This window comes from Dromiciops gliroides, chromosome 2 (assembly GCF_019393635.1).
Source record: "Dromiciops gliroides isolate mDroGli1 chromosome 2, mDroGli1.pri, whole genome shotgun sequence".
NCBI lineage: Eukaryota > Metazoa > Chordata > Mammalia > Microbiotheria > Microbiotheriidae > Dromiciops > Dromiciops gliroides.
The window spans coordinates 473,565,949-473,592,638 of NC_057862.1; the positions used below are offsets into that span (position 1 = coordinate 473,565,949).

General features: G+C 38.7%; 1 protein-coding gene and 2 non-coding genes across 3 annotated transcripts in view; all 3 read left to right on the forward strand.

Annotated features, from left to right (window-relative positions):
* Window positions 1–7,103: 7,103 nt before the first annotated feature.
* The window catches only part of WDR43 (WD repeat domain 43), a 47,038-nt gene continuing 27,451 nt past the window's right edge, over window positions 7,104–26,690 (forward strand). The window contains exons 1-5 of the mRNA XM_043987175.1: window positions 7,104–7,351; window positions 16,732–16,869; window positions 19,653–19,774; window positions 24,083–24,203; window positions 25,399–25,538. Of these exons, the coding sequence (XP_043843110.1) occupies window positions 7,127–7,351; window positions 16,732–16,869; window positions 19,653–19,774; window positions 24,083–24,203; window positions 25,399–25,538 (746 nt within the window). The 5' untranslated portion in view covers window positions 7,104–7,126. The remainder of the gene's footprint in view (window positions 7,352–16,731; window positions 16,870–19,652; window positions 19,775–24,082; window positions 24,204–25,398; window positions 25,539–26,690) is intronic.
* Window positions 24,901–24,983, forward strand: LOC122745075. Its single transcript, XR_006355366.1, has one exon. It is a non-coding gene; the product is annotated as a small nucleolar RNA SNORD53/SNORD92 (small nucleolar RNA).
* LOC122745076 lies at window positions 26,048–26,129 on the forward strand. Its single transcript, XR_006355367.1, has one exon. It is a non-coding gene; the product is annotated as a small nucleolar RNA SNORD53/SNORD92 (small nucleolar RNA).

A 26,690-nucleotide genomic window follows, 5' to 3' on the forward strand; every position in this document is an offset into this window, starting at 1 on the left:
GCCCTCAAAGAGCTCAGGGGAGGACGAAAGGCAGCGCGTCGGGTCCGAGCCTTCCTAGGGAGAAGGGACGGAAGGGGGGAAGAGGGGAAGGGGGGAAAGGGGAAGAGGAGCCGCGATGGCCTCTGGGACCAGTCTGGGTCTGATGAGGGCCCAAGCTTTCTCCAAGGAGAATATCTACTCTTCTAGGGCAGGGACCCGCTCTTTTCTCTGTCTGTGTACGTAGTCCCTTGCGCCGAGCCGGTGCTTATTAAGTGTTTGTTGAATTGACTGAGGTTACCCGTGGAATGGTCACTGGACCATCCGCAGGGGGCCATTCAGTGCAACCCGAGCCCCCAAGGGATTTAGGTGAATGTGTACTCCTTAAAGGCGGGGACTGTGTCAGATTGGCACATTTTTCTGTATATAGTTGGTACTTAATAAATGCTTGTTGGATTTAACTTGCTTTCTTCTGGCCTCCCTAGACACCTTTCGAAAGCGTAATGAAATGGGAAGTGTGTCATTCTAATCCTCTTTAGGCTCTACTCATCATCCTAGTAGCTTTCCTTACCACTTCCTAGCCACCACTCTCAAACTTGAGTTGTTTGCCTCAATTAGAATGTAACTTCTTAAGGGGTAGGACTACTCTTGTATCGTGTATCCTGGAATAATCTGGACCTTCTCTACTACCTCAAAACCGCTTCATCTTGGAAACTCACTCTAGTCTTGGAATTCAAACATTGGAAGTACTTTCCACTCCTGTGGCCTCTCGTCTGATCGGACAGTTCTTTCTAGACCTTTCATTTAAAGAGGGCCCCCACCTAGCTGTGTGACCCTGGGCAAGTCACTTAACTCTCATTGCCCCGCAAAAAAACCAAAACAAAACCAAAAAAAAAAACGGCACTCAGACTACAACTCATTCCTCTCTAGGCTACATTCCAGACTTCATTTACCATGTTCCTCTGACCCTTTCATGTTCCTTTTCTGAATTGTCTTATCCCATTAAAATGTAAACTCCTTGAAGGCAGGAAATGCCTTTCTTTCTGCTTGTATTTGTATTCCCTACATTTAGAACAATGCCTGGTACCTAGTAAGGTACTTTATCAAATAACTTTTTTCATTCATTCGTGTGTTAGTTCTAGTTTCCTGAGAGCTAACCTAATTATTCAAAATAATGTTTGTAGATTGATTCATCTTTGCCACTTAAAGTTTATGTAGCAATTTAAGGTTGGCAAGGTGATTGGTATACATTTCTCTCATTTACCTTCAAATAACTTTGAGGAAGGTGCGAGGCAGCTAGGTGTCTTAAATGGATAGAGCACCAGCTCTGGAATCAGGAGGACTTGAATTCAAATGTCACCTCCAAAATGTACTAGCTCTATGACCCTGGGCAAGTCACTTAACCCTGTTTGCCTCAATTTCCTCATCTGTAAAATGAGCTGAAGAAGGAAAATCACTCTACTATCTTTGCCAAGAAAACCCCAAATAGGGTCACGAAGGGTCAGAAATAATTGAACAATAATTCATTAAATGTCAGAGGTATGATTCTAAACCAGGTTTTTCTGAGTTCAGGACCAAAATTCTGTCCACTCTAATCTGTCTTCTTTGAGTTACCTCATAGATTAAAGAGGTGCTAGGTTCAATAGTTGGGCATCAGCCCCCTAGTAGGAGAAGATTTCTATAACGGCATGCTTCTCTGAGTAAAAAAAGTGTTACCAACAAACAGATTCTGTAGGTAAAGGGCTAAATCCACAAAAGTTAGGAGACTTGGCCTTTACCATACCTCCATGATAATTCTGTAAATTGCTCAGATAGTAAAGTCTGAGGTGAATGCAAAGTCTTTTATTTGTTCAGCTGTCCCACAACAATTCTTTATCTGGGGGTTGGAGAAGGAAAAGCACCTCCTGTACCCAACTATTTATGTTCTTTTTAAGTCTTTCCTCTATTTTTTCTTATTATTTTCTCTCAGTAGTTCCAAGTATGGTCTAAGAACTCCTGAGGGTCTCTGAGATACTTTCTGTGGGTCCATGAGGTCAAAACTACTTTCATAATAATACTAAGATTGTATTGGCCTATGAAAATTTTCCTCCCTTTTCCAACTACATATCCATGTGAGGCCAGATTTTCTTCAACAATAACATATCACAACAGATTAAATGAATTCAGAAACAGGAAGAATCCAGCTTTCTTCTATTAAGCCAAGACATTAGATTAAAAAAAATAATTCCACTCTTCTCAATAATTTTTCTACTTTTTAATATATAGTTATTTTACATTTAAAAGTTATTCATCCTGGGGCAGCTAGGTGGCGGGCGCAGTGGATAAAACACAGGCCCTAGATTCAGGAGTACCTGAGTTCAAATCTGGCCTCAGACACTTGACACCTACTAGCTGTGTGACCCTGGGCAAGTCACTTAACCCTCATTGCCCACCAAAAAAAAAAAACAAAAATAGGGCAGCTAGATGGCACAGTGGATAGAGCACCGGCCCTGGATTCAGGAGTACCTGAGTTCAAATCCGGCCTCAGACACTTAATAGCTAGCTGTGTGACCCTGGGCAAGTCGCTTAACCCCAATCGCCTCACTAAAAAAAACAAAACAAACAAACAAAAAAAGTTATTCATCCAACATAATGGATTTGCTATTGATATTTTAAAATAAATTAATAAAATTTTTAAAATTTATCAGTTTTAATTTCTAATATGTTAAATATCAAAGCAAAAGTTCTTTGGAATCCTCAATAATTTTTAACAATGCAAAGGAGTCCTGAGACTGAAAAGTTTGACAACCACTGATCAAGACCTCTCATGACAATTCTTAACTCGTGCTTCATTTCTTCCAGGAATTTTAATTGATATTGTTGCCAAGTAGTTCTGTGAGGTTTTGCTTATATAAATGCTGTGGAATTACTCTGTTCTTTGGAACTTGTAATTAGGCATTCTTGGATCCATAATATTTCTTTATTGCTGGTATCTTCTTTTGCTTACTCATTTTTGCAGCCTTGATTCCCAACTTAGAATTTCATGTCAAGGTCAGATTGTACATTTCTGGAGTGGATGGTAGGGACTTGTTTTTGACTAATCTGTATTATCTGGGGTTCTAATGGTGCTCATTTTGGGTAGTGAAAGCTTGTTCTTTAGAGACCTCAAGAGTGCATCAAGCAAACATTCAATGCCTTCATCAACACTAGGCATGATCAGATAAATTATTTTTATGTGTTGTCTTCAATATTAGACTGTGAGTTCCCTGAGAGCAAAGATTGTCTTCTGCTTTTCTTTTTATCCCCAGGTTTAGCATAGTGACTGGCACATAGTATGCAATTATTAAATATTTATTGACTAGATTACTATCTCTAAGTCTGAACTTTGCAGTCTCACAATGCTAATTCTGGAACTGAATAACATATCTGCAAGCTAACCTCTGATTAGAGCTCCACTGGACAGCTGCTGGCTTTAGGGCCTATCAGCATACTGTAAGGCTCTTCAAGTTCATAAGCAACAGAATTGCAGACTTGCCACTCATCTGGTCTCCTTGCTTTGGCACACAACTACGGGATCTAACCTGCATTGTGGAAGGCTCTATGACCCTGATCTGATATTAGATTGATATAATTGCAAAATCACCCCTGTTGTTAGTTCCAGTAGGTAGGGGCAGGCTACATTTCTGGTTCTTACCCTGGAAGGCTTCTGTACTGGTTTTCCTAACTAGGCTCCATTCCCTCAAGCCTCAGGATATCTTTTTGTGCCAACCTGGGCTGGAAAAAAGCATCCACTGTCATTTCTCTTTGGATTTCCTGATCACCGCTTTATCTGGTACTCTTCCTCACTTTTTGCTGGATTAGTTGTGCAGAAGAGTTGAGCTATACTACTTCCTCTCAATCCACCATCTTTTCTGGTTTCACCCATTGTTCTAGTACAGCAGTCTATCTTTCATCTATTTAAATTGTAATCTCAGGATTGTCTTGGAGATCCACACATTTTTCAAACTATTGTGAATTTCTGAAGGACCATCCTTTTTTCTTCAAAAACTATAATTAGTTATACTAGGTAGCTGATTTCAGGGTAAATAACACTCTTATTATACTTCAACTTTTTGTGTCTTATTTTTATAGAAAAATCTTGTGCAAAACCAATTGCTAAGTTCTGTTATGTGATGCTTTTATATTAGAGTTTGTAAGATCATCTTGTGAAAATAATCTTGAAGTTTGAAAATCATATTACTAAGCGAGTTGAATTAGGGTTTTCATCCTTGTTCTTCTATTCTGTCAAATTATAATAGATGCCTTTTTTGCTTTCTGGGAGAAAAAAAATCCTAAATTATTTCCTGATGAGGAGAAAATCCCAGGAAAAGCTTACAGTCACCGAAAATCCATGGAGATATGTAAGGTGAAGTGTCATATGTGAGTAACAGAAAGGGGGCTAATATAATTGGGCCATAGAATAAAGGGAGGGGAATAAGGTATAAGAAAGGTAGGATGGGCCAAGTTGTGAAGAGCTTAACACCCATTGCCCTGCCCCCCCCCCAAAAAAAACATTGGATTTGGTAATTAGCAGTTCATTTTGTTAAGTTAATTTTTTTTTAATGAGGCAATTGGGGTTAAGTGACTTGCCCAGGGTCACACAGCTAGTAAGTGTTAAGTGTCTGAGGCCAGATTTGAACTCAGGTACTCCTGACTCCAGGGCCGGTGCTCTATCCACTGCACCACCTAGCTGCCCAGCAGTTCATTTTGAAAGAGTAGTTTCATTAGAGTCCTGGGAGAAGAAACTTGATTGAAAGAAGATAGTAGTTAGTGAGGACATGTAAACATTAGGCATAGACAACTGTCTCAACATTTTAGTAGTAGAGCAGCAAAGAGTTGGGGCAGTAGTTGAATAGACTAGAAGAGTCAAGGGAGGGCTTTTCAGAATTGGGGAAACCTGAGCATATTTTCAGGAAGATTAGGAGTTCAATAGAGAGAAACTGAAGATGTACTAGAGGATAGGAAAGAGACAGTTTCTAGGGTGTTACCCAATTATTCCTTCCTTCCACTTCTTCCTACTCTTTCCCCCTATCATCCCAAAAGAATCTGTTCTCTGTGGGAAAAGTATGGTGCTGCGGGACTTGAAGAAGGAATACCTTACCCTACATGCCCCTGAGGGAAGTTTGAATAATCCCTCTTACTTGTTTATTCAGTATTTAAGACAAAATTACAGAGAAATTGGGGATCCTTTCAGCTCCTAATAATGCTCCTAAAAACCCAGAGGGTTTTAGTCATATCCAAGGAAAACATCTGGTGATGCTCTACTGGGGAAACCACAAAGATGAACCACTATGGAGGATAATTCCTGACCCCTGATGTAGGACTGCATGGAGATTCATCCTTCACAGAATCAACCTGGATCTTTGGGAGAGGGTAGTTCATTGAAAGGTGTCTGTTTTTTTTTTTTTAGGGCATAAGGTTCAATTTCATTTTCTTTGATCTTTCAATAAAACTCTCCTTCCTTAATTTTCTTAATTGTATGCTTGCAAGAAGAATTGGTGTCAATCTCTGAGATGATTTCTTACCCCAGAAGGGATTTAATGCATAGTTTAATCCAGTTTCACATTTTTCATCTAAGGAAACTGAGTCTTAGAGCAGGGGAATGATTTGTACAAGGTCACTTAGCAAATAGCAGCGCAGGGATTTAAACCCAGGAGTACTCTGACTCCAGATCACACTTTTGGGGCATTTTGTCATAAGGATTACATTTGAATGAACCCATGACTAGAAACTGCCTATGCAGATAGGGTTTTTTTGATAGAATTCATTGAAGTTCCTTAAGGACAGTGATTATCTCTCTTTTCTATTATCTTCAGTGCCTAACACATTCCTGGGCACCTGGCAGGTATTTAATAAATCTTTTTTGATTTATTGATTGACTGTACCAAACTTCAGAATGCCATAGGTCTGTAAACTTAATGACTGAGTTTGACCCCAAAGAAGAAATGAGACAGCAACCCCTTCTTTGCAGAGGTGAAAGACCAAGTGTATGGACACTATTTATACCAATCAATCCATCCATCCATCTGTCAATAAACATTAAGCTCCTACTATGTGCCAGGCACAGTGGTAAGTTCTGGGGTGATACGAAAAGAGGCAAAAGACAGTCTTCCCTCAAAGAGCTTACAATCTAATGGAAGAAACAATATATAAACAAACACATACAAAGCGAGCTATATAAAGGATAAAAGGGAAATGTTTAATAGAGAGAATGCACTGGAACTGAAGGCTTGGGAAAGGCTTCCAATAAAAGATGGAATTTTAGATGGGACTTAAAGGAAACCAGGGAAGTCACTTGTGTTCGTTTCTCTGAAGGGCCTTTTAAAAAAAAATAATTCTTTGTTCTTTAAGAGGAAAGATACGGGGGCAGCTAGATGGCCCTGGATTCAGGAGTACCTGAGTTCAAATCTGGCCTCAGACACTTGACACTTACTAGCTGTGTGACCCTGGGCAGGTCACTTAACCCCCATTGCCTCACTTAAAAAAAAAAGAAAGACAAATGATTTGGGGGCAACTAGATGGCGCAGTGGATAGAGCACCTGCCCTGGAGTCAGGAGTATCTGAGTTCAAATCCGGCCTCAGACACTTAACACTTACTAGCTGTGTGACCCTAGGCAAGTCACTTAACCCCAATTGCCTCACTAAAAAAAAAAAAGAGGAAAGATACACTGGCAAATGAAGGGGATGTAAAAACAAAATATATCAACATAAAAAAGCCACAGGTATTCGTGCAAAATCTCACTATTGTGCCCTACATGCCTGCTCTTCATAGGAGCCCAAGACTAGACGTAAGGAAACCTAAGAGAAAAATCTCAATCTGGAGTCAGAAGGTTTGGGTTCAAATTCCTTAACCACATAATTATGTGGCTTTGGACAAGAGACACACCCTCTGGAGCTCAATTTCCTCATCAGCAAAACAAGTGAGAGCCTTAGCTTTTCTAAGAACCTCCCAGTTAAAAATCAATAACCCTGAAGTAGTCCGGGCCTCCTTGCGCAGGCGGGCTGAGCTACGCCGGAGCCCCGCCCCTTCACCCCGGCGCAGTCTGAGCCAGCTTCCTTTCCACACACCCCGCCCAGGCTGGCTGCGCAAGCGCGCGCCCGAACACGTGGCTGCTGCGGGGCCAGAAGAGCAATGGCGGCGAGTGGCGGAGGCCGCCGAGACCCCCTGGCTCCCTCCCGGATTCCTTGTGCTTTCTCTCCGCGGGGCCAGCACTACTTCACGTTAGCCGGTCCGGATGGTCACTTGCGGGTGTGGGAGACAGCTAGCAACCGCCTGCACCAAGACTTTGTTCCTTCCGCTCACCTCAGCGCCACCTGCACCTGCCTGGCCTGGGCCCCGCCGCGGTCGCTGGCCAAGGTAAAGCTGAAAGCCCGGGAGCATAGCTGGGGGGAGGGGGGGGTGGGCTGGCGCGTGGAATTGGGGGGGCTGGGGATGGGGCTCGAGGTAAACCTTCGCTGGGGGATGCGCGGGGGGCGCGCGGTCTCGGCTAGGGCCGGCCGCCGTAGGAAGGAGCGGGGCCGCGTGGCCTGCCGTGGGGCAGCGCCTGGCCGCTTGCCTGCCCCGGGAGGACCTCCGGAGCGCAAGGGCCCGCCCGCTTGCTGCTGTTCTGTCCACGCGGGCCGTTCGCCACGTTCTCTCCAGCCACGCGTCTCGTTCTGTTTGCGGGAGCCCGACTCCCTTCCTCCGGCGTGCTTATCCCGAACTTAGCACAGCAGATCGGCTTGAGCTCTCCTGGGCAATCCTGGTAACCACCCTGTGCCTCTCGCCACTCCTCTCATACTCTCGCACTCCCTTCACCCAGCCACCCCTCCTGTCAGCCTAGCACCCGGATCCGGCCTCCCGCACCCACCACGTTAGGAACACGCTGCTTCCCCACTTCCCCCCGCAGCATCCAGGCTCTTGCCTTGGGTTTTCCCTTACTGCTAATCCCTTTGTAGTTCTTATTCAGCTGTAAAATAAGGAATTGAGTGTACGGGAGTGGGAAAGGGGGCCTTTTGGCCTTATCCGGAAGAATGGGGAGGAAAGTACCCCAAATCTGCTTCTGCTCAAAGGCCTTCAGTTGTGAAAGGCCCATCTCAGGTAGGAGATACCATTTGGTGGTATTTGAGTCATCCGGCTGCCTCTGCTGCAACTGTTAAACCCACGTGGTGCATAACAGGCACTATAAAATCGAACTAACAAAGTATTTTTGAAAGATTGTGACTTTTGTTTTAACTGTTACAGTTAGGGTATTTTTCTTAAGATCCTGCTATGTGCCAGGTATATAAAAATACACTGCACCCTCCAACCTGCTTGGCATAGTGGAAACATCATTGGCTCTGGAGTCGGAGGACCTAGGCTTAAACCTGACTGTTATGCTTAGCTGATCTTTGAAAGCAAGCCACTTACTTTGTCTCTTCTGCCCCACAGTTCCCTCTTCTGTTAAAGCGGGGTGGGGGGTGGCCTCTGAAGTTTCCTTTAGATATATGATCCTTGCCCTCCAGGAGTTGACATTTTCTTTGGAATGAGGGGAAACAGTGCAAAGAAAATTAAGTCAAGTTTACACCAACTACTAGAAAGATCAGAGAAGGCATTACAGAGGGATGATTCCTGAGCTGAACTTTAAAGGAAGTTAAAAATTCTGAGCGGGAGAGATGTTGGGGGACTGCATTTCAGGCATATGGAATGATTTCTCCTTAGCTAGTGAGGCAGAGATGGAATGTCAAAGTTGTTAAGTTCAGGAACAGTTAAATAGTCCAGTTTGGCTGGAGGGTAGAGTTCATGAAGAGTACTAGAATGGCATAAGGCTGAACCAGTAGGTTGGAGCTGAGAAGTTTGCATTTTACCTTTTAGGTATTTGGGGAGCTACTGATGATTTTGGTTTGGCAAGTAGGGTCAGACTCAGAAAGATTATTTTGGCAGTTTTTTAGAGGCTAAATTAGAGAGGGGAGAAACTAGGAACAAGGAGACTAGTTTAGAGGCTGTTAAATAAGAGTAGCACAAGCAAGGAGTGATGAAGGTCTGAATTAAGTTGGTTGGCTGGGTGAGTGGAGAAGGGGACAGATTCCATACATCTTTAGGTTGAGTTGACTAGATTTAGCAATTTATGGGATTTGGGAGGTGAGGGAGGGAATTGACAAGGATGAGGCTTTATGAGCCTGCATAAATGGCAGTGGGGATGGGGAGATGGTGGTCCCTTCAATAGAAATGTACAAATCTGGAGGATGGGTGGGTTTAGAAAGTGAGATAATAATTGGTAGTTTTTATTATGTACAGTACAGTAAGGCTTTATAAAGCATTTAAGCAAAGTTATCTCTCTTGATCCTCACAAGAACCCCATGAGGTAGGCAGGAAGCACAAGTTACCATTATTTTACAGATGAGGATGTTATGTATCCAAGGTCACCCAATTAGTGGCAGAGTTAGTATTGGAATGCTTTTGGCATTGCCTTTTGAATGAAAGGGGTATAAATGGGAAGGACACTGGACTTAGAGTCAGCATTTTAACCAGCTGAGTAACCCTGCCCAATTCATAGCAGCTATTTTGTAAACAAAGCATTAATCTGTACAACAGAGGTGTCAAAACCATAGGACTTAAAACTGAATCAGATTAAAATATAATTGGGAGGGGCAAGCACTGGCCTTGGATTCAGGGAGGACCTGAGTTCAATTGTGACCTCAGACACTTGACATTTACTAGCTGTGTGACCCTGGGCAAGTCACTTAACCCCAATTGTCTCACTCACTTCCCCCCCCCCCCCAAAAAAAGGGAAATTATTTGGTTTTCTTAGAATAGCATTAAGTTCAGATGCTATTTTCTCCACTAAGTTTACTGCTACATTCTTTTCACTTTTAAACTTTTCTTTTTAAAATAGACATATATGGGTAAGACAATTTTGATGTTCTTCAAGAATAAACTTTCCTGTGTATTTTTAGATTTTCTCTTCGACTCTGCAAGGGAGGTAACTACAAATATTTTATCTTAGGCTGATATTACCCATTTACCTAGCATTACCCTTGGGTGTCTAATCTACTCTTTGCCATGGTGTGTGTGCTCAGAGTGCAAACTTTTTATTGGAGTCTCTGTTCTTCCCTTCTTTCTAGTCACATAGACACCATTCTAGTTCAGGCTCTTATGGCCTCTCACCTGGACTATTTTAGTAGCTTCCATCCCACATCAGAACACTGGTATGGGCATAAATGATTATGGTTAGAATTTGATAGGCATTAGCAAAAATAATCTTGGTTTAACAACATGTGATGAGTGTGCAAATTTGGATAGTATCATATCAGTAATTAGTTGATCCTAGTTAAGATGGGAATTTAGGTGAAGGATATGGGTCTTAAATTCTTAGAAAAGTTGATTTCTTTCTCAGGTCGTAGGAAAATCATAGGTTATAGGCTTTACTAAAGAGGAAACTAGATTGAATTTAAGTGGCATGTCTAGGGCCTCACAGCTGTTAAGTAACTGTTCAGATTTGAACCCCTATCTTCTGACTCCAGATTCATACTCTTTCCACTGTACAGTGTTTAACACCTTTATTTTTTATTTACAATACCATGGCATCATATACTGTTACATATAGGAAATTAATTTACCTTATGTGAAAAAATCAAATCTAGTAAGTGGTGAAAAATAAAGAAAATATAATTTTCAAAAAGTTATTAATATATCAGACCCCTTAGTGACTTTAGGCCCACCTAGCATAATTTTAAAAAAATACCACCTTAAGCTTGTAATTTTTTTGTATTTTTCATGGAGCCATTTATATCTATTCCCTACTTGGGCCATGCTGGAATGAATTAGATAATGAAGTTGGACAGGAGCAGAGACTAGGTTGTTCAGTTCAAGGAAGATAAGATTGATAACAGCTTGGTGGATTATTAACTGGGGTCCAAAGCAACTTGAGCCTAGAGGCCCCTAGAAATAGATTCTACCATACTATAGGAAATCATATTTCCAAATGGTTCCCCTTCTTTTTAAAATTTCCCTGTCTCTTCGTTCTGTATGGTCTTTGTCTTTTGTATAGACGTCATTTCATTCTGCCTGGGTCCCAAACCTATTGGCCTCTTGGAAGACATGGTTTCTCTGCTTCTGGTGAGGAAGAACAAGGTATAGCATTATGAAGACAGTATCAGGAGAAATCTGAGGACAGTATTCTCACCCTAGTACCCCAACTTTGGTGAGGGAAAAACTCATTGTCAGCCACAAGCAGGTATTGGTTTCTCCCTCACTCAGTTCTCTTTTCTAGTATTTGATGGATGGATATGAAACATCTTGTCATTACTCATCCTTGAGAAGAAAAAACTATACACTCCAGATCCAGTAGTGGATTTCTTTGTTTTGGTTCCCCAGCCTGTGAATAGTGGTTAATATGTGAAGTAGAATGGATTTTGAGTTTCTGGTATTTCCACCTGAACCTTGCCTTGGCATAACTAACCCTCAGTATTTTGCACTATAGTTATAGTTTGTCACCTAGTTTAGGTTTCATATCACTAGGGCAATGATGAAAACTTGGACCTTATCAGTCAAGAAAACTCTTAAACTATAGTTGAAATAAATTGTGAGTTGACGTGATCTTATTGCTTTGGAGACTGGTAAAACAGAAAGCAACCTGAAGAGCCTTGCTAAACTTAAAAGAAAGAAAAGAAAAGAAAAAACAAAGCCCTCAATATATAGCTACATTGTCCAGCAAAACAAATTCCCTCGTTAGCCTTGTCAGAAAATTTGTCTTTTTCTGCATTTTAAATTCTTCATTTCTGTTAGGTGAGTTGTGTGTTTCATGTTTCATATTCATTCTTTTGGACTTCTAGTTTGTCATTATGTTGACTAGAGATCCAAAGTTTTTCAAAGTTTTTTTTCTCTAAAATACTATTGTATAAATTGTTCTCCTAGCTCTGTTATCAATTCTGAAATTGTCCATTCCATCATTTCTTCTTTTTGTGGTGGCAAAGAATTGGGAATTGAGGGGATGTCTATCAGTTGGGGAATGGCTGAACAAGTTGTGGTATATGATTGTGATGGAATACTGTTGTGCTATAAGAAAGGACGGGGCGGCTAGGTGGCGCAGTGGATAAAGCACCGGCCCTGGATTCAGGAGTACCTGAGTTCAAATCTGGCCCCAGACATTTGACACTTACTAGCTGTGTGACCCTGGGCAAGTTACTTAACCCCCATTGCCCGGGGGGGAAAAAAAGAAGAAAGGACAGGGAGGATGGTTTCAGAAAAATCTGAGACTTACATGAACTGATGCAAAGGGAATTGAGCAGAACCAGGAGAACACTGTACATAGTAACAACAATATCATAATAACTGTGAAATATAATAATCAACTGTGAAAGACTTGGCTATTCTGATCAAGACAATCCCAAAGGACCCATGAAGAAATGTGCTATCTACCTCCAGAAAAACAATGAACACTGAATGTAGATTAAAGCATACTTTTTTCACTTTATTTTTCTTGCCCTTTTTTTAATCATCATGGCTAATAGGGAAGATGTTTCACGTGGCTTCACACAAACAATTGACATCAGATTGCTTGACTTCTCAGTGGGTGAGGGAGGGAGAGAATTTACCACTCTGTATATTTTAAAAAAACCAAACAAAACACCATAACTAAATGGATGGGCAGATGAATTAATTTTTTGTTTTTGTTTTGGGAGGCAATTGGAGTTAAGTGACTTGCCCATGGTCACACAGCTAGTAAGTGTTAAGTGTCTGAGGCCAGATTTGAACTCAGGTACTCCTGACTCCAGGGCTGGTGCTGTATCCACTGCGCCATCTAGCTCTACCCCCAGGCAAATGAATTAGTAAGTAAAGAGCTGCTATAAAAATTATTGTACCTGTAGATCCTTTTTCCTCTTTAATATCTTAAAATAGTTGTATGACTGGATCACAGGGCACTCACCTTTCAGTAACTTTATGCACATAATTGCGATTTGGTTTCCAGAATGGCTAAACCAATTCATAGCTCCACCAATAGTGCAGTTGTGTTTTTAGAACTTTTTAAATATAGTTATTGATAGCTTGGATTTTTTTCCTTTGACAAGTGCCTGCTCACCTCCTTTTGACAACTGTGGAATGGCTCTTAGTTTTATAAGTTTTAATCAGTTCTTTCTTTATATTAGAAATGAGACCTTTATTGAAACTTGGAGAGATTTTTTTCCCCAGTTACTTCTTTCTCTTCTAATTTTTGCTACATTTGATTTGTCTGTGCAAATCCTTTTTAATTTCATCTAATCAAAATTGTCCTTTTATCTTGGGTCTGCCTTGTTTAGTTATGAACTCTTCCTCTAACTACAGACCCATAAGGGAATTTCTTTCTTGCTCCTGTAATTTATTTATGATGTAATCTTTTATATCTAGTTCACATCTCTTTAGAGTATAGCTTGATGAATGGCATGAGGTATTGATCTAAAACCAATTTCTGCCAGAATGCTGCCGAGTTTTCCCAGCAGTTTCTGTCAAATGTGTCTTTCCCAGTACTAGGATCTTTGGGTTTATCAAACACTATGTTGCTGTGTTTGGTTACTTCTGTATATTGTGTACCTAGTCTGTTCCACTGATTAACCTCTCTTTTTTTCTTTAACTAGTACCAAATTATTTTAGTGATAACTTCTTTTGTAGTACAATTTGAAAACCGGTACTGATGGTGACTGCTTTTTTCATCATTACCTTGAGATTTTTGACCTTTGTTCCCTCATGCAAATTTCATTATTGTTTTTTTTTCCTGGATCTATAAAATATTCTTTTGGAAATTTGGCATACCATTGAATAAGTAAATTAATTTAGAGAGTATTGACTTTTCTCTTAAAGCAAGTGATAGCTTAAATTGATAGTAGGAGTTTCCTTTATCACTGATCTTTTCCCTCCTCCCCTCTTTTAAAAAAAGCTTTTATAATGCTCTCCTTTTTAAAAAATCACTGCTATTGCTCCACAGAGACTCTCTCTAACTCTTTGAAAATTACTTTGTAACAAATTTGTACAATTAACTACAGGAGACTATGTCGGATCCATGCCTCATTCTGTCCCTGTAGTCCACTTCTGGGAGGCTTGCTTTACCATCAGGCCACTGAAGTCATGATTGATCTCAGGATTGGTCAGAGTCTTTCACTGTTGTTTTCCTTGTAGTCATCTTATAAATTGTCTCTCTACTTCTTCCTACTTGGCTTTATCTCATTTCATTAAAATCTACCCAACTTTCTCTGACTTCTTCATAATCATCCTTTTTTGGAATGCTGGAAGTTCAAGAATTGTTTTCTTAGAGGAGCTAGAGAAAGTCGCCTATTCTTCATACATTCTTCCATTCCTGTAGTTTACTTGCAAATCACATAAATGTTAAGTATTTTTCTTGAATTGAATGGAGGAAGTCTCCTACAGAGTTAGCTAAAGTAACTTTGCTTCTACTTGACTTCTCTTTAGGGACCTAGCTTTGAGAGAATTGCTCATTCTTTTTGTGCATTCCCTTACTGGGCACATAGTCAGCATTTAATAAATGCTTATTTTCCCCATGTTAAACCAACTTGCTTCAGGAGCTTACTTTCAGATAAACTCCTAGCAGCCAACCCTAACACTTTGATTGTTAGAAACATCAGTTAGGTGTATAGTTAGTTAGGTTTTGCATTTTTCTGTGTATTTGATTCTTCTCTCCTTAGATTTGACTTTTTGAGGGCAGCATCTACATGATTCTTTTTGTGGTTTCCCATAGTTCTTAGTGTATTGAATATTGTTGGCTCTTGTACTGAGCACTCAAATAATAGTTTTCTTTGTATAAAATAGACAATTTAATAATTTATCCAATGGGCACATGGTAGATACTACTTCTTTTTTGGGGGTGAGGCAATTGGGGTTAAGTGACTTGCCATGGGTCACACAGAGTAAGTGTCAAGTGTCTGAGGCCGGATTTGAACTCAGGTCCTCTTGACTCCAGTGCTGGTGCTCTATCTGCTGCACCACCTAGCTGCCCCTAGATACTTCATAAGTGCTTGTTAAATTCAATTCTAGAAAATAAATAGAACAAAGGTATGTGATGGTGTGGTTGTTAATTCCAGAGATTTTAAAGTATAAAGTAAACCCTCCTTTGTTTAGGGAAGTGCCTCTGGCTTCTCTAAGGGAATAGAACTTTTCAATGCTTTTAAGTCAATCATTTTGAAGACTGTGCAGTTTAGGGAGGGATCAGAATCTGAAGGTTGTAGCCCTTTGGAAATAATTAATTTGGTTGTGGCTTTGGGCAAGTCATTTAACTACTTCGTTTTCCTCATTAATAAGAGGATGGAAATAGATGACCTCTAAGGTCCCTTCTGTTTGTAAGATTTTAGACCAAAGCTTTTTAAACTGGGTCACAATCCCATATGGGGTCACATAACTGAATCTGGTGAAAAATTTGGCAACAGTAAAAGGTTTTATTTTTTATATAAAATTTTATATTAATTTATTTTATATACTTATATACCTGGGGTATGTAGAAATTTTCTTGGGTGAAAAGGGATCAAGTGTAGAAAAAGTTTAAGAAGCCCTCCTTTAGACTAACTTCCAACATTTTGGCCTTTCCCATTTTCCTTCAGGGAGTAGTGAGAACAGTAATAATGAAGCCACTCCACCCCTAAGAAGTAATAAGGAAAATGGGGCAGGACTGCACAAGGAAGAAGCAAATAAATGGGGTTTTTGCTTCCATGGAAGCAACATTGGTATACAGTAAGAAAAAATACTGTATGGAGTGAGAGGACTCAGTTTTGAGTTATAGCTCTACCATTTGCTGCATGTGTGACCATAGGCAAATCTGTCAACTTCTCTGTGTCATTTTCCTCATTTGTAAAATGAGGGGGTTGGACTCTGACTTTAACTTCCCATCTATAATCCTGTTGGTCTGGATTCAAGTTCAAGTTCTGGAAGATTTGCCCACATTAGAAATACTACCTCATCTTATGTTGATTATGCATATGGCTTACCTCTTGGGGGGGGGGGGGAGCCAAAGCTATGTCTGTCTTTATTAGATATGATTCTTCAAGTACAACTTTCGTTAAAACTTTGACATTTTCACCCTTATATTACATTTGCTAGAGCATCTTCAGACACCATTTTCTTTAAAACACTGTTACTGGACCCAAAACTTTGTGACCCTTCATTTATAGATATTGAATACAGGATATCCCCAAAATCTTAAGTCTATATATGTACGCAATGCAGTGCTGTCCCTGGATTTTCTTTTTCTTTTTTTTTTTTTTTGACAGGGCAATGAGGGTTAAGTGACTTGCCCAGGGTCACACAGCTAGTAAGTGTCAAGTGTCTGCCGCTGGATTTAAACTCCAGGGCCCGTGCCCTGCACACCCCTCCACTGTGCCACCTAGCTGCCCCCTGGATTTTCAATAAATACATTTATTTGTTCACTAAACAAAAAGCTTTAGGAGTTGTAAGGGATGTCCTGGTTCCCTTTCAATTGTTTGTGACCAGATATTTAGATGGGCTTTGAATTGGATTCATCTTCTTTTCTACTGTGGAGTGATTTTTTTTTTAAAGTGGAACATCAGCAATGAGTGGGAAAGCATCTGAGAAACACATGTCCTTCAGTCAAAAAGCTTCTGTATTTTTGTTTCAAACTGTATTTTTACCCAATAATGAGCCTTCCCTCTGTTAGCTAATGGGTTTTAAAGTATCTAAAACTTCTGTCCACTTAACTGTTAGCATTTTCTCTTGAAAATGTATTCAGAACTGCTTGAAATATTATAAAAAGTGTGGGGATTTTTTGTTTTGTTTTCCAGGAAGGTCCCCAGAGGAAAAAACGGAAATCTGAAGCTGTAGGAACCAGTGACCAGGTTGACCTATTGGCCATTGGTACAGCGGTTGGCAGCATTTTATTATACAACACAGTAAAAGGAGAGTTACAGAGCAAACTAGTAGTAAGTATACTTTTTGAAACTTAGCATAATGAACTCTTATGGTTTTGTTTTTAGTCTAGATCTAAACTGAAATGTTGGAGCAACAGTTTTGTCTGTCAGAGGGAGTGAGGAAGCAATATTTTCTACTCGGCTTTTGTAAGAATCATGGGATAAATACTTGGAGTGTTTTAAGCAAGAGTAACAACCTGTAGGTTATATCATGGGATTAAAACAGTTTTTCACTCCCATTTCTTACACCTTATGTGGCTCTAACATTGTATAAACATAATAAGCATTCCTCTTAGAATCTTTTTAATGGCTTTTCCTCAGTATTCTGAGTTTTGATCTTTAGTTTTTGAAAATTGGTAATCCATATGTGTAATTAAAATCCACCAGAATGACTCCCGCAGGGAAGCTTTTTGATTAACAAAGCTATTACCCATGTTAATTTGAATAACATTTAGAAATAGTATTTTCTTCAGCCAGGCATAACAGATTCAATAACATGAATGATCCTGCACATTTGCTATCTCTAGTCTTTGAGACAGCTGAATGATACTTGAACTTTGCATTGATCCTACTTTCTAGGAACAATTCACCCGTTGGCACTGCCTAATTTTAATCACTTAATGAATCTACCTAAACTCACTAATAGAATCAAACAACCAAAAATGTCTAGTATCTAGGAAGAAGAAAGGAGTGGAAATATATGGTCATTTTCCTCCCACTGGGTTCAAAAAGTTTTTTTCGTCTTTGCTACTTTACTAAGAAGCTGGGAATGAAGATAATTTCCTCTTTGGAATGAAATTTCTGTTAATCTTCATTCATTCATTTAGTGGGGCAATGAGGGTTAAGTGACTTGGCCAGGGTAACACAGCTAGTGTCAAGTGTCTGAGGCCAGATTTGAACTTAGGTCCTCCTGAATCCAGGGCCGGTACTTTATCCACTATACCACCTAGTTGCCCCTAATCTTTATTTTTAGAAAAAGTTTCTTTAACAAAGCATATTGTATATTCTGGATGTGGTAACTTTTAATTGGCAATGAGATAACATGATTTCTGTTTATTTTGGATAAATGGGAATTCCTTATTTAAAAACAGCTGACAAACTTTTACTAAAGATAGTAAACTCTTTGGATTAATGATTCTGTCATACAGATTTTATATATGTGTGTGTGTATATACATGTTATATACAAAAACACATACATATATATATATATATATATATATAAAGAACTAAAACTATAACAACACTCAGTTTTTATAGTCATGTTTGCTTCAGAATATTTTTCCTGGGGAGGTTATGAGGACTGCTGGGGATCTACAATAAATATTTTGTTATTTGTAAATTTTGTCTTTTGAGGGCTCTTAAGAGCTTGAAATATTTGGTCCAAAAATTTGTATCATGGTATCTGTTGATGAAGAAAATGATGAAGAATATTCTCCTGTTAAAAACTTTATAATAGATAAAGTAGATGCCATAAAGATGTTTTCTTGGATGTTTTGGGAGAAGGGAAGGATGACTGATGATAGGGGAGGAAGGAGAAGACAGAAGAGGATGGATAGGGAGTACAACAAAGTAGAGGTAGGAGAGTGAGATAGTGGTCATCTCTCAACATCCCTGACTCTTCCTGTAGCTCTTCTCCGAGTCCTGGATGTTTCTAATAGTTATGTAGTTAGTGTCCATTGGTAAGTTTTCTAGTCCAGTCCTTTTCTTAGCCACTGTTGACATAGAATCAATCATAAGAAGAATGAAAGTTGACCTTCTTTACATTATAATATTTGAGCCACAATATTTTGTAGGAGTTGGGGGGAAGGGGAAAATTCCAAAACATGGTCAAATATTAATTATAAATGAGGATCCTATTTATTATTGACCACTGTTGGTCCCCTGACCATCCATTAAAACTGGGACCCTGATCAGTGGTGTCTTACTCACTTGGAATTTTTACTCTCTGGAAATGTGCAATCCATTGGGACCATTGATAAGACCAAAAATATAATTATTGGTGGCAAGCTGGCATCCATAATTTTCAAGTTTCCTAAGTTTATATATGATATGTATGATATCAAGTTGAATTGTTTTGAAATTTGGGGTTGGTTGTTTTCTTTTTTTTTATGTAACCCATAGAAAAATGTAATATTTAAGAGGTAGAAAAGGAGAGGTTAGGACTTAGTAGAATGGGTTTAAATTCTACTTGTGAAAATTTTCTCTTTTGAAGTAACAGTATAATTCTTTTTTTTAATTGAAAAATAGTGCCTTTTCTTTTTATCAGTGATTTCTGGATATAATTTGCTTTCATCTTCCTCCACCCCAACAATTGATACAACAGTCTATTTTAAAGTTTGTACAATAATGTAAAGTTTTCATAGGATTTTCAGTTTCACATTTTTCTCCCACCCTCCCTCCTCCTCCCCAGGACAGAAAGCAATCTAATATAGGTTATATAAGGTAACGTTTTAAGTGTGTTCCTTTGTGTCCATTAATATATGTATTTACTATTTGTTTTAAAAAAAGAATATTACTATTGTTTACTCATAAGTATTTTTTCCTGTTGAGAGTTGACCATAAGCTATCAGATCTTCAAAAAAACCCAATTGAATGCTATATTTTGACCTGGTATATTTTAACTTGGAAATTAAGGTTGTATAAACTGAGTATTTACTCTTTGTCTTGTAGGTAAGTTAGTTTTTAGGTGTCTAATGTATGTAAATTAACAGTGAAGTTAATGTTGATTTCAATTAAGTATATACCTTATTGTCTTTTATATTTTGCTTCTTTTTAAATTTTTTCCTTCTCCAGAGTGGTGGACATGACAGTAAAGTAAATTGCATACAATGGCACCAAGATAATGAATGTTTGTATAGCTGTTCAGATGATAAACATATTGTGGAATGGAATACACAGACTTGCAGAGTAAAGTGGTAAGTAAGATGGTTCTATTTCAAAAGAAGAATTCCAGGATTGCTTAGAATTGAGTTGGACTTTAACAGATCAACAGATAATGCATGCCATTGTAGCTCTACTCTTTTTAGACCTCTTTGTTAGGTATTGTAGGGGTAGACCAGAGTTCAAGATAATAGTACCTGCCCCTAAGGAACTTAAACATCTATTTGGAAAGAGAGACAAAAGTCTTGAAAAGTTACAAATGAGACAAAAGGCAAATGGCATTACAAGATGGATTTTGGATAATTGTATAAGAATGAGGTAGCCCAGTGATACAGGATTATGGTAAGGGAGCAGTAAATCCACTTTTGGAGTTCTGGAGATTTGGGAGATAAGGTTTGTAAGGAGCTGGGAGCCAAATTGTGGAAGACCTTAAATGCAAAATTAAGGTGTTTGTATTCTCCTGGTGTAGGCATTGAAAAGCCATTGAAAAAGTTTTGACTCAGGTAGTGATTTTTTTGTTTGTTTTTTGTTGTTTTGTGAGGCAATTGGGATTACCTGCATCACCTAGCTGCCCCTTCAGGTAGTGATATTAAAGAAGTGTTTTGGTAAAAAATAATCTGGCAGAATAGATTGAAGGAAAGAGAAGCTAGACATAGATTAATTTAGAGGCAATTACTGAAATGCAAGGTTTTGAACAGGGCCTAAGCTAACTAAAGTCATTTAAGTGGGAATGGAAAGGGACAAATGTGAGAGGCATTTTGAAAGAAAACTTGAGGACTTGAGAGAGGTAGGGGTGAGAAAAATATCAGGATGACTAAGTTTCAAACCTGGGTGATCAGGAGAGAGTGATCAGTACTGCTAAATAGAAATAGGGAAGTTGATGAGTGACTGTTTGGGGAGCAGTATGATGAATTTGGTTAATAATTGCCCACATTGAGTCCTTTATTGTTTACCAAGGGCTTTTTTCTCCTCACAACTATATGAGGTAGATGATGTACACATTGGTTATTCCAATTTTACAAATGTGGAAACAGCCTTAGAGAAGAGAAGGGAAGTGAACATCTAGAATTTGAACCTATGCCTCTTGTTTCCAAATTAAGCATATTTTGGGGGTCTAAATCTGTGATTTTCTTGGCAAAAACTCCCTCTTGGAGGATTTGCTAAAGCAAATCATCAGCTTATCCACAATTTATAGTCTTATAAGCTTGGGACACTTCAATAACTTGCCTGGGGGTCACACATCCAGTGTATGTTAAAGGCGGAGCCTAAACTAGATCTGTCTGACTCATTGTCCATTTTACCAGTACTGCTGCTGTTTTGTGATGATTTTCCCATTGAACCATGTTGTTTCTTGATTTTAGATGTTTCATTTGACAGGCTAGGAGTAGGGAGATGCGCTCAAGGACAAAATTACAGGTTTGGGAATCATCTTTTTAGAAATATAATGTGACCTGTGGTAGTAAGATCCCTCAGAGTAGCAGTGGTAGAGAATAGAAAGAAGGGAACGGGGGCAGCTAGGTGGCACAGCAGATAAGCACTGGCCCTGGATTCAGGAGGACCCGAGTTCAAATCTGGCCTCAGACACATGGCACTTACTAGCTGTGTGAGCCTGGGCAAGTTACTTAACTCTTATTGCCCCACCAAAAATAAAGAGAAAGAAAGAAGGGAACAGAATTGAATCTTGGGTAAAGCCATGGGAGGACAGAAAAGTAGCCACCAAAGGGCAAGAGAGGTACTAGTAGAACCAGCATATGTGTCCTGTCACAGCAGCACACCTTGGGGGTCAGGGCGACAAATCAATAGCAGCAAAAAACATCATAGGTGAGGAAAATGAGACCAGAAGAAAAAAACCAAACCATTTAATTTACTGATTAGGAAGGTTTTTGTCAGAGCTCCTAGATTAGATTCCAGTTTTCAGGATTGGTTAGAGAAGACAAATTTCAGCAGATTTGGGGGACATTAAAAGAATTAGAGGTTCATTGGTATGTAAAACTCTCTTAGAAGTTTGGTGGTACAAGGATCACTATTGTATAATATGAATAAAAGAACAACTGTTTTCTGGATGTAGCTTGATAGCTTTTTTTAAAAGGTAATTTTAGATATTGAGTTAAAGACTAATATACTACAGTATAGACAGTTTGAGGTAAAATTTTGTTCTAATCAAAGCATCCTAATTTAAAAAAAAATTTCTTTTGTTTTTACATCACCTTGATTTCCAAAAAACTATCTCTTCCTTCTCCCCTCCCTATAGGGTCATCCTTTTTAAAAGGATAAAAAAGAGAAGAAAAGAGCAGGTCCACAAAGCTAACCCATGTGGGTTATTCTCAGCTAAGTCTGAGAATAAATACAAGATTCCATACCCATAGTCCCTCACGTCTGCAAAGAAGGGAGGGTGTCCATTTTCTCCAAATTTGTGAATTATAATTATACATCATTCTGTTTCATTGCAAGATGCCTTCAAAATGATTTTTGGGGGGGGGGTGAGGCAATTGGGGTTAAGTGACTTGCCCAGGGTCACACAGCTAGTAAGTGTTAAGTGTCTGAAGTCAGATTTGAACTCAGATCCTTCTGAATCCAGGGCCGGTGCTCTATCCACTGCGCCACCTAGCTGCCCCTTCAAAATGATTTTTAAAGACTATCAAAATCATTGTGAAGTTCCTAAAAATTTACTGCATGTGGGAAAGTGTTCTCACAATATAGTATCATTCGCGGTTCTTGTAAGGCATAAGTAACACTGATCAGTCATGTTGTCTCCACATCGTTCCAGTGTATTGTTTTCAGAGCCACTCCATCTGAGTAACCTGCTCTTTATTATCAGCGTTAATTAAGGGTTTTAGGATAACTGAGATATTTAAGATATTTAAATAGATCTATGAATAACTGAAAATTTAAAAGGCTATTCTTAAAGTAAAAATTGCCAGTTAAGATTAACACAGTTTTAATCTTGTTTGTTAATTCTCAGTTTTTCCTTCTCAGACTCTCGGTATTTTAGGTAAAATTTTGCCATTTGATTTGTTTTTCTTTGTGGTTCTTAAATTTGTAATTTTTGAAGAAGAAAGAAAACCTGATTGTTGACAAGCTATCCAGTAATTCCTTGAGAAATTCAAAAAGAAGTTTGTTGAAGATACATAAATACTTACATAGGGTTTTCTTGTTTTTGATGCATTTCACAGTGAGAGGATTGAGAGATCTTAGGGTGACTATATAGAATATTTACTGAATTCAGCTCAGAAACATTGAGGGATAATAAGTGAAAATAGTTGGCACTCTGAGGAGTGAAATAGAGAATCCATTAGATGGTAGTAAAAATTTTCTTGTAAAGAATAAACACTGAGACAACATTTTTGAATTGTTCTTTGAGGGGGGTGGTAATGACACTGGACAGTGTGTAAAATTGTTTTAGTCTTTCAGATAGTTAGCTGGGCAATAGTAACTTCTAAAGTTCTATGGGACCAAGTCTGTAAATACCTTCTGTGGTACCTAGGGTTTGTTGTTGTTTTTTAAAATAAACATTTTTAAAGTTTTGAGTTCCAAATTCTATCTCCCCCTCCCCGTGGCAATAAGCATTCAGATATAGGTTATACATTTGCAATTATGTAAGACACTACCATATTAGTCATTTTGTATAAGAAGATTTGACAATAAAGTCAGAATGCCCTGAAGTCCAGGAGAGAAAACAGAAATGTAGAATTGAAAACTATCTTCTACTTCAACCCCATTGTTCAACGCATGAGGAAACTGAAGTCTAGAGAGCTTTGAGCGCTTTCTCAAGCTTACAGAGCTGGGATGAGCTTCAGTCTCTTGACTCCTAGTCCCGTGTTCTTGCACTACCCCCTGATGCTTTCCTCCAGCAGGGGCCCACACCTGGAAATAAGATTAGGAAACATGTTTTCTAAGGAGATGAGAATGCTAGCAGCCACACCAACATGACTCTGCCTTGGGCTGAAAGACTGAAAGCTCAGGTTAGTGTGTGACCCAGACATGATTGGGGTGGGGCTAATGCCAGGGATAAGAAAGAGAACTAGATTGTAGATTATTGGGAGACAGGGACTGTGACTGAATCATTTGCCCTTCTTAAGCCCTTAACTGCTGAAAGGATCCGCTTCTAGGGTGATTTGGACAGGTTCCAGTCAGGTGTTCTCAGGGCTAGGCCTGGGCTGTGCTGGGACAGGATGACATTGTGTTGGGTCAGTTTTGCTTGTGCACAGCTGAACACAAGGTTTGGCTTTCAAGAAACACTGCCTGGCATGAAGCTTTTGATGGTAACTTTGATTGTTACTGCTTACTGCTGCAAAGGAATGAAAATATTAACTTTCCGCAATATCTTTCTCTCTCTAATACAGCAAATGGAAAGGTGACATCAGCAGTGTCAGTGCTTTGTGCATCAGCCCTGATGGGAAGATGTTGCTTTCGGCTGGTCGAACTATCAAACTATGGGATTTGGAGACTAAAGAAGTCTATAGAGTGAGTGAGTCAAACTAGGTGCAGGTATAGTAAAAGCACAGTAATTCAGACTAATTTGGGAGGAATGCCATTTTGAATTAGGGAAAGTATGAATTATTTTTATTATTAACAAAAATACATTGTTTTTATGTTTAAGTACATTGAGTTACTGGAATCAGCCACCAAGGAAATGTTTCCAAGTAAGTTTTGATAGCAGTAGAATCAATTAGAATTAGCAGTGTTATTTACACACTGGATTTGGAGTCAGGAGGCCTGGGTTTTAATCATAGCCCTGCTGCTTTACTTTCTCTGATCTTGGTCATAGCCTTTCTAGCCTTCAGTTTCCTTACCTGTAAAATGAGGGGGTTGGACAAGATGATTTCTTTGAGTTCCCTTCTAGCTCTGAAGCGTCTGAATCATTTCACTATGACTTTACTCGAGTCCATTGGATATATTTTGTTAAATTGAATAAATATGCACCCAGAAATCTTGTTTTTATTTTAATTTGCTTGGTGTTAAATTTTTTTCTAACAATAATACAGGACAAGTTAAATTACTATAGATTTTGATTTAAGTTAGTTTGAATTAATGAGCTTTTACTGTACTGCTAACCATAGTTGTTTTGTTTTCCAGACTGAAAACTGTACTATTTAAAATCAAATATAGATTTTATACTGTATAGGTTGAAGAAAGGGTTTTTTGGGGTTACTGAGATTTGGTGCCGTGATGATACTAAATTGTGGTTTCAACTTTACTGATAGTTGAATGAGGACATATAATTCCTTGGCTGTGTCTGAGCATATCCAGTACCCCTCTTGGTTTTGTGGTAGAATTAAGAAATTGACTTTCTACTATGAAATGTAAGGAAACATGGGTGATGGGGAGGACATGTGGATTATTAAGAAGGAATACTTTGTAGTTTTTTATAATTTAGGCAGATGTCTTATTTCCTAAGAATTCTAAAGATTGCAGCATAAATACTTTCAATTGCTTGAACTCTCAAACTGTGGGACTTGGAGAACAAAGAAGTCTATAGAGTGAGTAAATCGAACTAGTTCCAAGTATGGTAATAATTCAGAATAATTTATTGCCTTCGTTTAGTTATGATCACCTGTCCCCATTGTTTGTTAAAATTCATAGCTGAAATATCCAGATTCTTTGGTATAATTACTTCAGAACTATCTTTTCCTAATGAAATTTAATTTTCTTTCTCTAGCATTTTACAGGTCATGCAACAGCTGTTTCATCACTTATGTTCACAACTATAAGACCTCCTAGCGAAAGTCAGCCCTTTGATGGAATTACAGGCCTTTATTTCTTGTCTGGAGCAGTACATGACCGGTTACTTAATGTGTGGTATGTATTTCTTTTCATTTGGAAGAAATCGTGTCTTTTAAAAAAACCTGCCTCTTGTGGGTCCAAAAAGTATGACTGGCTTTGTTTTGTTGTGTCTCTAACTTTTATGAGGACCTTCCATCTTATGGGGAAATAGAAAAATAAAAGAAACTTTGGCAAGTTTTTTTTATTAATTTGTATTTGACGAGGGTGAACTTTTCCCCTCATTCCCAATCTACTTTTGCTTCTGTGAGTTTATAAGAAGCTGATCAATAATAGATATTTCTCTATTAAGAGATCTTTATAATTCTGAAAACACAGCTATACCCAATTAATGCAAATAATGAATCTGCGAAGTAGTTGCATGTATTCAAACTTGTGCTAGTTGAAGTTGTGATTATGTAAAATTTAGTGATTTGTTCTAGCCAAATGGAATTATGCAGTATGCAATATGAATTTGAATAATACAACTGCTGCTCTGGATTAATCTGTGCACTAATAGGGACCTAGCTGTAGGTCATTTTGGATTGGTGCTGTGATGACATTTCACTGTGGTTTCCTCAAACCGATAATTGAATGAGGACATTAAATTCCTTGGCTGTGTCTGAGCATACTTAATCCTTATTTACAATATTATTATAAACACTTTATATTTTTATTTACTTTCAAAAAAGCTTTTTTTTTTTTTTTTTTAGTGAGGCAGTTGGGGTTAAGTGACTTGCCCAGAGTCACACAGCTAGTAAGTGTTAAGTGTCTGAGGCCAGATTTGAACTCAGGTACTCCTGACTCCAGGGCCGGTGCTCTATCCACTGCGCCACCTAGCTGCCCCAAAATAGCTTCTTTTAAAACTAAAATTACTCTGGAATAAGTGGTTAGAATTTTGTGACTCAAATCCTGAGTTCTTAAATTAGAAATTGTATTTAACTTTTTATAAATTATTGTTGACTTCTCATGTATTTTAACACTTAATTTTGGGTTGCACATTTCCTAGATATTTTGGAAACAACATTAGTAGAACATAGAAACAAATGTGAAATGTGGTTTAGATATTTTATAGATGCTAAATAATTTTGCTTATCTCTTCCCAGTTGGGAAGGTAAATGGCAGAAATTCTGAAGGATGATGAGTAGTTAGTAATATAAGTAGACTGTAGATTTTAAGTGTAAAATTACA